Source organism: Lemur catta, chromosome 4, assembly GCF_020740605.2.
Source record: "Lemur catta isolate mLemCat1 chromosome 4, mLemCat1.pri, whole genome shotgun sequence".
NCBI classification, from domain to species: domain Eukaryota; kingdom Metazoa; phylum Chordata; class Mammalia; order Primates; family Lemuridae; genus Lemur; species Lemur catta.
The window spans coordinates 61,917,818-61,932,862 of NC_059131.1; the positions used below are offsets into that span (position 1 = coordinate 61,917,818).

A 15,045-nucleotide genomic window follows, 5' to 3' on the forward strand; every position below is an offset into this window, starting at 1 on the left:
ACTACTTCCTACTTCCCAACTGTGCAAATTGCCGTCACTCAGTCGTTCCATGACATTACCAGACATTTTCGAAATTACAATTGGTTGTACGTGTTTTGGGGTTTGATTAGAGAGTCAACCTATTGAAAGCAAGGATTATTCAGTATGTGCCCTTAGACACCTACGGTAACTGACCACCCATTTGATGAATGAATGGTTCTCCTCTCAGTTATCTATTGGAAGTGTGAGGTGACTCATGACATAAAAGAGGTCAGTACGACAGATGATACTTATGCCATTATGTTTGATTTAGGAAAATTGCTTAGTTTTTTTGAGCAAGAAATATACTTTTATAATTATGATTTTTTAGATTCATTTCAGCTGAATGTGGGCAATCTCCTACAGTGGAAGGAACACTAAGCTTAAAGTCAAAAGACTTGTGTTGAAATCCTGGTGTTCTCATTTAGGGGCTGAATGACTGAGGGACATCTCTGGCGTCATTTTCCTGTTCAGGGAGATGGAGATAGTGATATCAAGGACACAGAATTGTGGAGCCATCAAACCATTTGTGATACATTCAACTTCTTGCTTTGACAGAGGTCTCTCTGCTTCCTCCTGTTGTGTCAGAGCCTGCATCAAGCTAACTCAGTGTCCTGTGATTGTACTGAAATTTTTAGATCACATAACTTTTTGTAGAGAGAATGAATGATATGAGCAATTTAAAAGCACTGCTCTTCTAACAGTTGTATCTGTGGTGAGTACAGGTAAATATATGATTCCGGGAAGTAGTTTGGAACTACATGGTTTTCTGAATTATTTCAGGTTAAAATTTTTATGGAGTTCAGCATTAGAGAAAATGGGAGATCAATTATGTGAGATTAGAGAAACTGTCACAGCACAGTCTTGACGGCAGAAGAGGAGCTTAGCTTCCTTCGCTTGGGGGTGAGTTATTGCGGCTGCTGTCTTTATAGCCCTGCATGCCTATTGCCACGCCATAACTGTAAGAATGAACACAATATATTTTTAAGTAAAGGTGTTAACAAAAATAAGTAAAAATAATAAAGCAGAAAATATTATGCAAGCCAAATAGATAAGATAAAAAGAAAAGTAAGCTAAATTTTTTTAAAAGATAAAGAAATGTAAGCCCACAATTTTAAAATGACAGTGTAAGATAGAACTAAAAGATCAAAAGGATAAAAAGATTAAATGAGCTTTAAGAATGCAAAAAAAAAAAGAGATTTTAAAATGTACAATCTTAGTGGACTAAAAAAAGTCAGTGCAATTGGAAACAGCATAAGATCCTCTCCCAGGAGTACACTTTTGCCATACAGGGAGATCCGGAAAGCCTGGGCTCTATGCTTTCGCTGTTTGGAGCCGGTGTGTTGCCCAGGTGAAATTACTCTCTCAGTGACTAGGGAGGGGAGCTTGGATCTGGATGATGACAACGTGCCCTTCCCGCCAGCAGAGGGCAGCCGCACCGAGAGGTAAGGCAGGCAGAGGACATGCTGAGAAAGGAGACCGCAGAGTGCCTGGTGCTCAGCCACTGCTTGCTGGTCTGAATGTCCCAGAAGTGTGTTAGGGAGGAGAACTGGCCTCGGTGTTTCTCTTTTTCTTTATTTCTTTTTTTATCACTCCCAAATAATGCAGCATCAAATGTTCCTCCCTCACTCCACTTGGGCTTTCATTCTCTGTATTTCTTGCTCAGGATTTAGCTCCAGAGGTTTGGTTTTTGTATTTTTTGGAACTGTAGAGAGAGCCTTTTCCTCTAGCTCTTGAGCCTCTGACTTTATTTTGTTCTTTTTTTGCCTTATTCTATTCTCATTTTCTAAACCCTGTTGTAGATCTGCCAAGTTCTCCAAACACACACACACACACACACACACACACACACACCCCATACCCTCTCCCATACACATGTGTGCACAGCTATGTGCACACACATCCCCCTCCACCCACACATGAAACCTGTACACCCCCATTTATAGACTCACAGGTGCACACACAGACACAAATAACCCATATACTGCCCATACACACATGTACGTGCACACACACAACCCATATCCACCCTCTCAGAGATACACACACACACACACACACACATACGCAATCCAGGCTCCCTTTTATAGGCACACACACACGTACACACACACCCCTGCAGGCCCCTGTGCACTGGGCTTTCTCTTTACACCTTTTCTGTCCCCTGAGTGGCTTCTTCCTGCTCACCTTTTACATCTATTATTGCCGTGTTCCCCATCTGCACCACAGATATGGATTGGAATATAATAATTTAGTATTTCTTTTCTAGGGAGATTTTTCTAAAAAGCTTTTCCCCCATGATTTATAAATAATGAATAATACCATTAGAAATGTGATGGGTAGTGTAACTTTGATGCAGAGTTTGTCAAGCTCAATGTTTCATACTTCTCCTTTCACGGCAGCCCTGGGCCGGGGAAGGCAGGGAACTCAGTTGGCTGACACTCCAAAGTCTCTCTTGCCACGCTCCCAAAGAGTGTTCCTTGGGTTCTCATAGGTAATGTGTGCATTTTAAAAATGGGCACTTTCTGTGCCCAAACAGGTTTGGAAAATGCTACAGTGAACTGATGCCTTTAATGCAGAATTTCTCAGAGCATTTCCTTTTTTTTTTTGAGACAGAGTGTCGCTTTGTTGCCCTGGCTAGAGTGAGTGCCGTGGCATCAGCCTAGCTCACAGCAACCTCAAACTCCTGGGCTTAAGCGATCCTCCTGCCTCAGCCTCCCGAGTAGCTGGGACTACAGGCATGTGCCACTATACCCGGCTAATTTTTTCTATATATATTTTAGTTGGCCAGATTATTTCTTTCTATTTTTAGTAGAGATGGGGTCTCGCTCTTGCTCAGGCTGGTCTCAAACTCCTGACCTCAAGTGATCCACCTGCCTCGGCCTCCCAGAGTGCTAGGATTACAGGCCTGAGCCACCACACCCAGCTCTCAGAGCATTTCTTATGATAATTTGCTGTAGCCCATGAAGTATTTCCAAAACATATTTGGCCAGGGAACCTTATTTTTTCATCAAAACACTATATATTTAAGCTTAGTGTTCTATGGAAAATAATTTAAGAAATAATGTTCTAATGACTCATATTCCTCTCTGTTGCCCTTATTGAAGGGTTCAAATTTACCTTGATATATTTATACCAAATTGGTACTTTATATTTTCAATTCAAAAGTATCATAAAAATTTATCCTAGAACATATGGTCCTTAAGAGACTCCTAGAATCTTTAAACAGAACAAATAATTTTCATTATGTTTTATGTTAATATGGTTTTCTGTAAAATAGGTCTTTGACAATCAATAATCTTTATAAGGAAGATAGTCATTATATTTTGATCAAGTATTTCTTTAATTAGAATATCAGTTCTTAAAGCATATTACATGGTAAAATCTATCTATATATATTTATCATAAATATATCAACAGAAAAGTGGGGGAGGGAGGAGAGGAGAGAGAGAGGGAAAATTCAGATGGAGAGACATTACATACACAGCACTGGTACAAACAGCAGCAATACCTGTGCTCACCTCTCAGGTTTGCTTTGGGACTCTCACCTGTAATGATGAACCCTGCAGAGACATCCACTCTACTAAGGCCTCCACATGATTTTTTTGACACTGGACAGTTGTGCCCAATACCAAGGCACAAGGGACAAACCCCAAGTAGGATATTTTTGGGTTAAGTAAACATCCCTTTTTCATCCCCTTTCTGAGATTTAAGAGAATGCAAATGTAAGGGGGGTTATCATGCCAAGCCTGGCACAGAATAGCGGTCTCTTGTTTGCAAGACCTCATGCATCTGCCTTCTAAACTCAAGAGGGAGCTTTGATAGATTTAGTGATTTTCTAGAAAATCTGAAATTCCAGTGGACTTTACCCATGGTTTGTGTTTAATCCATACCTGTTTGTTTTTAAGTCATAACCTGCCTACACTCATTCCCTCAAGACCTCAACATCCTTGTGCTCAAAGGATCTATCTCCCTGTTATGTAGATTTGCATTTTAACAAGAATCAGAGAATCTGAGATCAGATGCTCTGAGCACAACCTTCAGCAAATACCCTAGGATGCTTTAGAGGGCTAGGATAAACTTTCCCAGAGCACATAGCTAGACTTATTTTGTAACAGCTAAGTGGTTATTTTATACCACTGTAGAATAAAAAAATCATAAAAGTGTCTTTTATGTTCCTCTCCCCCACCCTCATTTTAGCATTAAGCACTGTAGTAGACACATAGTAGGTCTTCAGAAAGTGGTAGATTGGCAATAGTATAACTACCTGTTCTCATTTGCTTGTCTTATTATATTTGTACATATGGTAAATTGTAGTTTTTCTAATAATTTTTTTAAGTTGCTAAATATTTAATGACTGATGAATATCAAAGAAAACAGTAAGGGAATGGCAATTGCACCAAAGTATTCTAAGGTTGAAAGACGATTTACCCCATTGCGGACACTCTGGTTATTGGACTTCTGAGTGTGCACCTCCAGTGAAGATGAGCACACCGTTTCCTGCAGCAGGTCATTCTACTTTGATTAACATTGCTGGAATATGGTCTTCTCTTAGGGCAGAAATAGGTTACCCAATGGAAACCAGCCTTCGGGAAATGTCAACTTTGCCTGTCTGCTTTACACAGTCAATTATCACACAATTCATCAGTTGCTCCACTCTGCTGACTTGGTGAGAGTTCTCCAGGTTCTGCTGCTCTATTTCTGACTACCCTTTCCATCTTCCTTTTTGATTCTCATCCTTCTGTATACCCTTGGAAATTGATATTAGCAAGATTTTCTTTGGTCTGCTCTTCTTGGTCTATATTCATTTTACTGGTACGTCATTCACTACTTTGTGTCCAAATACCCCTAACAATTCCGAGATCCCTATAAAGGCCCATATATCTCCTGAATTCTGGATGTATAGTTTCCTCCGCCTCTGGACATCTCTGCCTGCGCATTCTCAGGCTCCTCCGACTTTGCTGGGGCAAAACTAAGCTTATATTTTCTGTGATGCCTTCCTTTTAGGAAACATCTCTATTTTTTCCCCTTATCTAGGCTTCTTCAGAACATGTTAATACATCTATCAGGATACTGTCTATTAATTGTGACAAATCTCTCTTGCACACATTATGAATCCTTTTCTAGAACATACCCTTTTACATAAAAGATATTAGTTCCTGGCGAGAAATTAACCTGCACTGTATATGCCTGTTGGATGCTGTGTGCCCAGGGTTCAAAAGGCATCCTGCCATGGGACTATCTGCTTCTCATGAGGAGGATGTAATGTACACACAAGTCACAGCTAATGCATGCTTAGGTGTTGATTATATATCATGTTTGGGCTCTAAAATGTTCGCGTCATCCCCCAAGTGCTACACTGAAATGTGCTTTTCCCGATGGCTACGTATTTAAAAAATGCCAAGTCAGTGCCACAATCTCTTTTAAAAACTCTTCCGTTGAGATGGCCTTTGCCAAGAACATACTCTTCAAACAAGATGTGCTTTTTTCAACCTGAAGATTACATTTAGGGCAAGATATCTTGCAAAAAGTTAATACTTTGTCAAGGCCACTGGAGAATTTGTCTCAGTAACCAGTTTTTCCTCCGCAGTGGCTCTTGCCCTGGACTCAGAGATTTCGGGTTTAGGAAACAAGGTGCAAAGGCAGTCACCTCTCCTCTGCTGATTCTTTTTGTGATATAAAAAAGTATGAAGACATTATCTTTCTATGCTTTCAGAATAAGATCATCCTGGACCCCATGACGTTCAGCGAGGCCCGGTTCCGGCCGTCCCTGGAGGAGCGGCTGGAGAGCATCATCAGCGGCGCTGCGCTCATGGCCGACTCGTCCTGCACGCGCGACGACCGGCGCGAGAGGATCGTGGCCGAGTGCAACGCCGTGCGGCAGGCGCTGCAGGACCTGCTCAGCGAGTACATGAACAACGTAAGTCTCGGGCTCTCCGTTCTCACGTCTCGGTGGATTCAATGCCGTGATCTTGTGGCACTTGCGAAAGCGTGGATAGCAGGGAAAGGGGACAGCCAGGTGTCCCCCAAAGAGAGTCAGGTGAAACCAAAGGACCACTTTGGGAGAGCGTGTCTCCTGGTGTCCCAGTACGGACGAGATTGCTGGAGAGTAGTTCTTTCGCTTTTTACTTGAGTCATTTCTTCTTGGTCACTTTAGTGGTTCAATTTTGATTTAGGTATGATTTCAATTGTAAAGGTAAATGATTGATGGAAACACTTGAGTGTATACTAAGTCCTCTTTTATAGAGAGCACTTTCAAAGCTAAGTATAGCTGTAGGTGCTCATCTTCACCCCTAAGAGGCATTACTAAACATAACAGTTTTTAAAGTATTTATAGAGGGCTCTTTGAGGTGGAAAAGTTCTAACTGGAGTGTAGTAAAACTTGGAGCTTTCTTGATTGGTTGTGCAATTAGGAGTTCTTATAAAAGTGGGTCTTCAAGTTTTCATATAGCTGTGTGTAAGTGGCATCTAGTTGTATTGGGGCAGATAATGACCATCCTCTCCTACAGTTATAAAATGTGACAGTTTTTTATACCTGTAAACTGCAAGAAGGTGGGATGAAACCCATATTCTTTGCTTTGAAAGGCATTAATTATGGTATTGATTTGCTACCGTCATTCAGCTGGAGTGTTGCCCAGTGCTTGCAACAGTGAATGATCCGGAGTTCCCCCTATCCCTGGACTTTTGGGTTTAAGAGAATTCAGTACAAATTGGAAAAAACGTAGATAAAGTGAGGCTTCAATATTATGTGTCGAAGGAATGCTCTGTGCAGTGGTCAGGTAGGTAACAGGGACACTGAAAATCTACTGATGGTTTTTGAAATCCGTGCTAGGTATTGATAGAACCCTTCAAGGCAATGTTGAGATGAAGCAGCCAGACCATGTCCCTCCCTCCAGTGTCTTACCACTCTGATCATGCAACTGCAGCTAGCAGACATGCAAGCAAGGGGCCAGCATTGGCAGTAACAGTGCTCCTCCTGCACACCCTCCAGAGAACTTCCCTCAGAAAGCAAAAAGATACTTAATGCAAATACCGTACAAACTAAAAAACAAAATCTGTTTCCTTTCCATGAACCTTCAGATTCTTTGATTTTGGAAGACTTGCCCATTTTCAGCACAAAGAATAAAGTGTGGACGCACCATGTGGTACCCAGCTGCTTATGAGGACTTACTTCTCTATAGGATGCTAGATGGCTAACATTTTCTGTGATTTTGGACTGTGGGTGTTATGTAGGGTACAGCTAGAAATGTTGATCACCAGGGTCTCCCACCTCAGTGAATCTTTTGAATAGCAGAATTGTCAAAAAAGAATGCTTATAAAATCTGGGATTCTGTTTGTTGTTGTTTGTAACAAAATAGAAAAGGGCTAATTACTTATATGTGGAATTTGGTTTTACATTAAGGAATGCTGGTATTTCTATCGAGGAATAATTATTAGCAAAGAAAGAAGTAGAAACTACAAAGATAGCAGTGCTGGTTAAGATCTCAATATAAATAAATCAGACCAAAAAACATATGTGCCTGTGGATAGAAGTCACTGAATGTGATTAAAGGATATTTGATCGAGATGTGACATGTAATTTTCAGTTTGATGTTTAGAATTCTGCCAAGTAGAAGTTTTTTCTTTTAGTGTGAACTCCTACAGATCAGCAGAGCTAATGGATTTTTGTATTTTATTGACTCCAGGCGATCGTTTTTCTGATCACAGCCTTGTGATGCAGGAATGTTTTGTACTTTTATTGAAATCTTAGTTTCTATTTTGACATAGTTACAGATAATACATACATAGGTATAGTGCTTAAATTCAATGGGAACAAATTCTTTCCACATTGAACCATCAGGATCAAAGCCTGATATAAAACAACTCCTATTTGATTTTTATATAAATTTTTATATAGACTGTATAAAATTTAGTTGGACTTCACACTTCTTTGGTGATTTCAGTGTAGAATTGGATACAGCTCTACCACCTCCATAATCCCTGTCCTGTCTGCTCATTTCTACTGCCACAAACTCAATTTATGTTTATTTTTATATAGCTTATATTAATATTAATATAGAAACACATACACATCTATGCCTTTACAGAAAATTATGTTGTAGTTAACAGCAACCAGTAAATTAGTCAGTCATTCCTGAGCTGTTATAAGATACTTCTTTTTCAATTTTTAAGCTCTGGGAATAAAGGTGTTATCAAATTATCACCCTGCAGGTTTTCATCTTAATTTGCTAGGCAATATCATTAGGATAAGAAAGTCATTAATATCAAAAGAAAAGATTTAAAAATTGGCATAACTGACATTTCTGGATTCTAAAATTCTCCTGATCAGTCTCTGATGAGCATTCAACTTTTAACGCTCACTTGTAGCCAAAGCTGTTCTAAAACCATATACATGCCAAGTGGTATGGAAAGGAGGGAGATGGAGGTTGTGGGGAGCAGCTTTATAATATACTAAATGATTAGGAAAAGGTAGTCTTCCTGGGATATGGGCCATGCTTTAACCATGTGGGTTACACTGAGCTCAATAAGATATCAGTTATATGTTAAATAATTCCACAAAAGGGTATCCAAATTAATAAATGTGTGTGTGAAAGATGGAACAAAAATGTGCAGCTGAGAGAAACTGGTGTGGAAAAAAGGCTGGGTCTGGGCAAACAGATGCATGTCGTGAAAATTATGATCACAGAGCATGGCAGTGGCAGAAAAGATGGTTGGAATTGTTTTAGAAAAGCCTTGGCTGGCCTTAAGTTGTTTTATCAAGTTTAAGATATCACCCAAAGCAAAAAGATTCTTAAAAATAATCCTCCTTTAAATAGAATATCATTATTATATACATACAGAGACTAATGAGTAGTGAGAGACTCTTATTCAAAAGGATGTGTGGCATATAAATGTTAATTTGGATTAGTGCCATCAAGTGTGGTTGTTGGAGTATTATGCTGAGTACCCTAAATAGTTCCAAATTATAATGAACACATAAACTTCCCTCTGGAACTTATAATTTTATATAGTCTTCTTTTTGTGCCAGTAAGACTCTTTTTTCCATCAAAAGAAAAATCTTAAAAGTGACAGTATGGTAGTTATACAACTAAATATAGTATTTTATTGTAAGAGTTTTGTGATGGATTCAAATTTAGAATATTTTATTAATTCAGCAAATGTGTATTGTCTGCCTGGCTGCTTTGTGCCAGGCATTGGTCCAGGCTTCTGGGGATACAGAAGTAAGCAAAACAGACAAAATTCTCTGCTCTCATGGAGCTTATACTCCAGTGACAAGAGAGAGATATTAATAATAAAGACATAAGTGATTTGAGCAAGAGTTATTTCAGATGATGATCAGTGCAAAGAGGAAATACAAAACCTGAGAGGTAAGGAACATAGGGTATTGCTGTAATTAAGGATGGCCTGGGAAGGGTATGTTGAGATGACTTTAGATCAAAGACCTTTTGCAGATGCAGGAGCAAAGAGCCTTAGAAGTGGAAAGACCAGCAAGGTCAAGAGCCACTGTGAGCAGGTACCTGGTGTGTTTGAGGAACCACGGGGAGCCAGAGTGGCTGTTCTGAGTGAGTAGCCGGGCAGGAGGAGATGGGGTCTGCCTGGTGCCTTGTGTACCATTATACGGGATCTGACTTTCATTCTAATGGAACGGGAGGCCGCTAGAGAGTGTTGGACAGAAAATGCCAGGCTTTAGGTATTGAGGATGTAAAGGTTAAAAAAAAAAAAAAAGGTGAAAGTAGGACAAATAAAGAGGCTCTTGGCCCCAGATTAATTCCTGGGAGGATGGTCTCTTGGACCAGGTGATAGTAGGAGAAGTGGAGTAAAGTATCCAAATTCTGACTGTTTTAAACAAAATTTGCTTATAAAGCGACTAATGAGAAGAATGTGTTTGCTTCATGAACATAAAATAGACGTTCACATTTTGAATGACTGTTGCAGGCATATCAGCTGCAACTAATAAGATATCTTCATTTGGTTTGGGTTGCACAGAAAATTCTGATTTACTCAGATGTAACCGTTTGTAAATAGCTTACTTGGCAATGACTGGATGCTCTGCTAAACAGATTGCGTTTGAAAGGGGAGTTAAATGGAAAAATTTTGTTTCAAAGTTGTTTCACCAAAAATGTCCAAGTATGGTTCACATTCTTATAAATATAAAACAATAAAACTATAATACTTACCCTAAGTATTAAACTGTAACGCAGAACTATAAGGAGAAAAATTAATATTTATTCTAGGTACTGAAACAGTAAGTGCAGAACAATAAGGGCATTCATGAAACTGTTACTTTTTGTGTACAATTCACTGCGAGGCCTTGACGAGAATATGCAATGAGAAGTGCCTGGACCTTGTTGTGGCTTGTGCTGCTGTACAACCTGGTTCAATTTTATATGCATAGACTCTGTGTCGCTCTAATTTTTTTTAAAGACTAATGCAGTACTACAGGTTTTTTTAAACAATCATACAATTAAAGTTTAAGTGTTTACCCAATGATGGCAGAGATCCTGGTGGTGAAAAGTAATGACTTACTGGTCTCTATGTTAAAATGTGGTAGGTTATTTTTTAACTGTATTTTTTAAAATAATTAAAAAATATATTTGGGTCTAACATTTTGCACACCTCTAGAAGCATCTAAATGTATCCTTGGGGTTAATAATTTATAAACCTTGAATGTTATGCAGGTGTTAAAAGCACATGAAGACATACTGCCAGGGAGCACATACACATAAGTGTCTGAATGTTACTGTCGCAGCCTTTGTTCTAGAGTAGAATTTAACATAAGGGATGTTCCTGAGGGAGCCCACTTGTGAGGACTTGAGGACAGAAACAGAGTCTAAATGATAGGAAATAATCTAAAAAAGGTTATTTTCAGCCCGGTTCTGGGGTCTGTACCACAGCAAGGCTCTGACATACCATTCCACAGCAGTATATGAGGAATACAGGAAGTGACAGCTAGGGCCACCAGATCTCTGAAAATAGCGGCTTTTACATTGTTTTTTATTTTTTATAGTGTGAAGGAAACACATTTGCATTGTAAATGATAAAAATCAAAGAAAGAAGAAAGTAAAAATAATTCGTAATCTCATTCCCTGAAAATAATCATTGGTAATAATTTGGTACCTATCTTTCCTATGTTTTGGAGCCTATAGGAGTGGTATATTTATATACAGATACACATATGTTAATGCCCTGACTTTTTGAAAAAAATGAACTCATACTGTAAATGATTTTTGTATCCTATTTTCTTTACTCAATATATTGCGAATATGTTGCCTTATCAATAAACATTATCTAACTTTATGTTTACTGGCTGCATAGCATTTTATTATATGAATATATAGTAATTCCTTTAGAAGCAATTCATTTTGAGTATATTTTTAGAGAAGAGTATTGGAAAAGATAAGTAGGGAAGACTTTTTGTGTTGGCAGCATAAGTATAGAGTTCTGCTTTAGGCCGGAAGCATGACTGAGGAACAAAATGCGAAAAGAGTGAGGACACAGATTTGATTTTCACTTATGAGAATTCTCTAAGTTGGCTATATGTAGTACTGCTAAGAGGGACCCAGAACAACTAGTGGGCAAGTTCAATACTTGGCTTTGATCTAGAATCCCAGAGAAGGATTGAAAGTTGCTGCAGGGAATGTCATCAGAAAGATAACTTATCATAGGAATTATTATCCTGACACATTGCTCCCAGATGGGAAAGTGGAGAAACGACTTAGTAGTTTTTATCACTTAAGGATAAGGTTTTGCTGATTAAACATAAAATTTGTTTCCAGTATTATCTATGTCTTCCCTTTTCTCTCTTTCCCGTTATTATATAAATGAGGTGGTGAAATTCACAAAAGTCAGCTTGACTAATTATAACTTCCTCTACCAAAAGGTTTGGCTTAAAACAGAATAGAAAGTAATGTTTAAAAATGTTTGTGGGCCATCTGTGACCTAGTTGCCCGTAGCTCTCCATAATGGCTCTCCATTCTAATGGGAAATTAAAAGTTGCCTTAATGAGATTGGTGGCTTCATTCAAGGGAAAGTTTCCCAGTATCCCAAATTTGGTGCCTGTGGTGAGAAGGTTTTCCTTGCCTTTTCCTTATTTGTATCTTTTCTTCTCTTCTTTTCTGTTCCCTGCCTTTAAATATATTCAGGGCCCTCCTCTCTGCTAATTTTGAGCTTCAAATTCATCTGTACAATTATGCTTCCCATATAAAACTTTTGCTTCCATGTAAAGAGGCAGTTTTTAAATTCATTTTTAGTTGATATTTCTTGCTCAGACGTGGAAAGAGTACAATTAGGTTACCAACTTCTTCTCTGAGGTGAAAAATTGTCCTTTGACTCTACTCTTCCAAAGATAATATGCATAGTTGGAGTGGAAGTCTTTTGGATAGTGCTTTAGACTTCTGTCCTTGCATCAGGGCATTTTCAATCACGCTTACGTGCATTTGCAGGTAGATTTCACTGTAACTCCCAGAGATACCCTGGAACTGGTACAGGGTAACACAATCTTTTAAGTTTTTTCTCACTTTTCTTCTTCTGATATTATTATCATATTCCTTTTCTAATGGTGCTCAACTGCGTTTGCTATAATGGGATCTTAGAAAGCCAAGGGATATTGTGGAGACATTTTGGGTGCCACCAACTCAAGCACAGATGGTGGGAGAATGTCTGTCCAGTCATGCTGGCAGGAAATCATCTCTGGGGACAATAATGAGGGTGAGAGTGTGAGAGACATTGTATCAGGTTCAAGAGTCCCACAGAGCAAGTGTGAGAGGGGCCTGGTACAACTAGTGGGCATGAGGAGACCCAGAATTGAGTGATCTGGACACAGTACCCACTACAGCTATGGAGCACAAGTGTAGTAGCACCCAGGCCCTGTGGAAACGTGGAAGGTCTGCTTCAGTCTTAAAGGACCCAAGGTGTAGGGTGGTTATCCAAGGGGGGGTGACTTAGGCCCTCTGAAAAATACGACACTCCATACCTGTTTGCTATTGCTTATTATCAGCTTGTGACATACAATTAATGGCTTACTCACAGAATCCCAGGACAGTTAGGTCTAACTAGATTTGTTTCCTTTGCATCAAGTCAGCTCTCAATGAAATCTCACACACCACCTCCTTGGCAAGAAGAAGGGCCTTTCCTTTGTGACACCCCCCCAACCCCCACCAACTCTCCAGTGTGGATAATTCGGCAGTCGTTACAAGCCTGTGCTTTGTTGCCATTTATACCTTGGTTCAAATCCCAGTTTTATCATTTGTAAGTGACCTGACCTTAGGCAAGGTAGAGAGATTCCCTGAGCCTCAACTTTCTCAGCTGTGAAATGGCAATAACAGGATCCACTTTGGGGAGGACCTGCAGATCAAATGACATGATGGCAGTCAGAAAGCTCAGTGCCAAAGGAACCTCGTATTTGTTTCTTTGTTCTTCCCAGTTCTCCTACTTCGCTACCCTATTTTATTAACCTCACATAAAAACCCTATACTGTAAAGGTCACTGAGGTCTTTTCAGAGTTAAGGAGTATAGATAGATAAAGGGAAAATAAAGCTTTGTTGGATGTGTCTGCACAGGTCTGGAACTCCTCTGTTGATCCCCTCTTATTGGGATCTCCTAAAAGTTAACATGGATCCAGCAATAAACTTACTACATACTCTAGGGATATAGCCAATGGGGAAAGGTGAGGCCACTGGCCAGCAATCACTTGTACAGGAGGATTTTCGGAAAACAGCCTTGCCATCAAAATGAGGGCCCCCAGTGTTAGTTCTATAATTACTTCAGTCTGAGCATTGAAGGTCACAGCAACTCCAGGGCCTCACTATTGACTTCCATACAGTGGAAAAACAGCACTGAGAAATCAATACTTCTATCTCCTTCTATTCATACCTCCCACCCACATTTGCTCTTCTTCCTTCCCTCCCTCCTTCCCTTCCTTCCTTCCACCAACTGTGTGCCTGGTGCAATTCTTAAAATTTCTTTTGAATGCATGGATGAACTCACAGGAATGTAAAGGAATTGCTAAGATAAAAGACATGAAAAGAAAGTAACTAAAAATGGGCCTGCAGATTTCTCATGGCCTCGGCCAGGCTTTTAAATGGGGCATATGTGCAAAGAACAGGACACAAAGCCTGGTGACTCAGCTGAATGGCCAGTAAGAATAGGGACCTTAGTATAAATATGAAGCGTGGATTCCCAGATGGTGTGACATCATTAGGGTATGAGCTAAGAAAATAAAACATTCCTACAGATAGTAAAATTGGGAATATATGCTGTCTTGGTCTTTAAAGAGCAGGAAAACAAAACAAAACAAAACAAAACACTTCTTCCTCCAAGAATTTTTTGACCACAAGCCCACAGTCACTCAGTATCAGGGCCAGAAACTATATTCCAGCATGACCTAAAGTTTATACAGAATTTCTTTTCAAGACATTCTGAGTGGCGGGTTGCCAGGTACCTGGTAGAAACAAATACCAGTGCTCCCCAGAGGAACACACTTTCAACTCAAGCCTCAAAGAATTTCCAAAGAAAACATTATGAGGAACAAAAGTTGACATTCCAGAATCATTCAGAGCAAACTCAAGCAAGCCACCATGAACGAGAGTTGACAAAACTAACCGACCAGAGATTAGTCCTACAAGGGCTGTAGATTTGCAGTTATCAGATATAGGTTATAAAATGGTTTAAAGAAATTGACGAGAGTACTGGAGATGTGATAAGGGAGCAAGGGACTGTCAGAACTGACGGGACAGACTTGGAGTACAGGCCTGGGGTTGTGCTGGTGGGGCCGTGGCGTTTCCCGAAGGGTTGGGGCAGGAGGTCCTTAGCTGCCTCAAGCCTGGACTAATGAGGAAGAAGGAAACATGGTAATCGGGAGCCTTTGCCGTTTAGAGTGGTGCTGCTTGTAAACTCTCAAGCAGGATCTGGTAATCTCTTGGCAACTCCTCGGTTGGATATCATTGCTTATCCATACCAGACTTCTAGAATGATCTCTTTTTGGTGATAGCATGAAAAAAAATATATATCTATTGAATGAAACAGGAG

At 39.7% G+C, this 15,045-nt stretch overlaps 1 protein-coding gene across 5 annotated transcripts in view; it reads left to right on the plus strand.

The window, feature by feature from the left end:
* The window catches only part of CTNNA2 (catenin alpha 2), a 1,050,678-nt gene that overhangs the window by 352,071 nt on the left and 683,562 nt on the right, over nt 1–15,045 (plus strand). For all 5 annotated transcript variants that reach the window (XM_045549950.1, XM_045549948.1, XM_045549953.1 and 2 more), the window contains one exon: nt 5,735–5,938. In XM_045549950.1, coding sequence (XP_045405906.1) covers nt 5,735–5,938 — 204 coding nt within the window. The remainder of the gene's footprint in view (nt 1–5,734; nt 5,939–15,045) is intronic.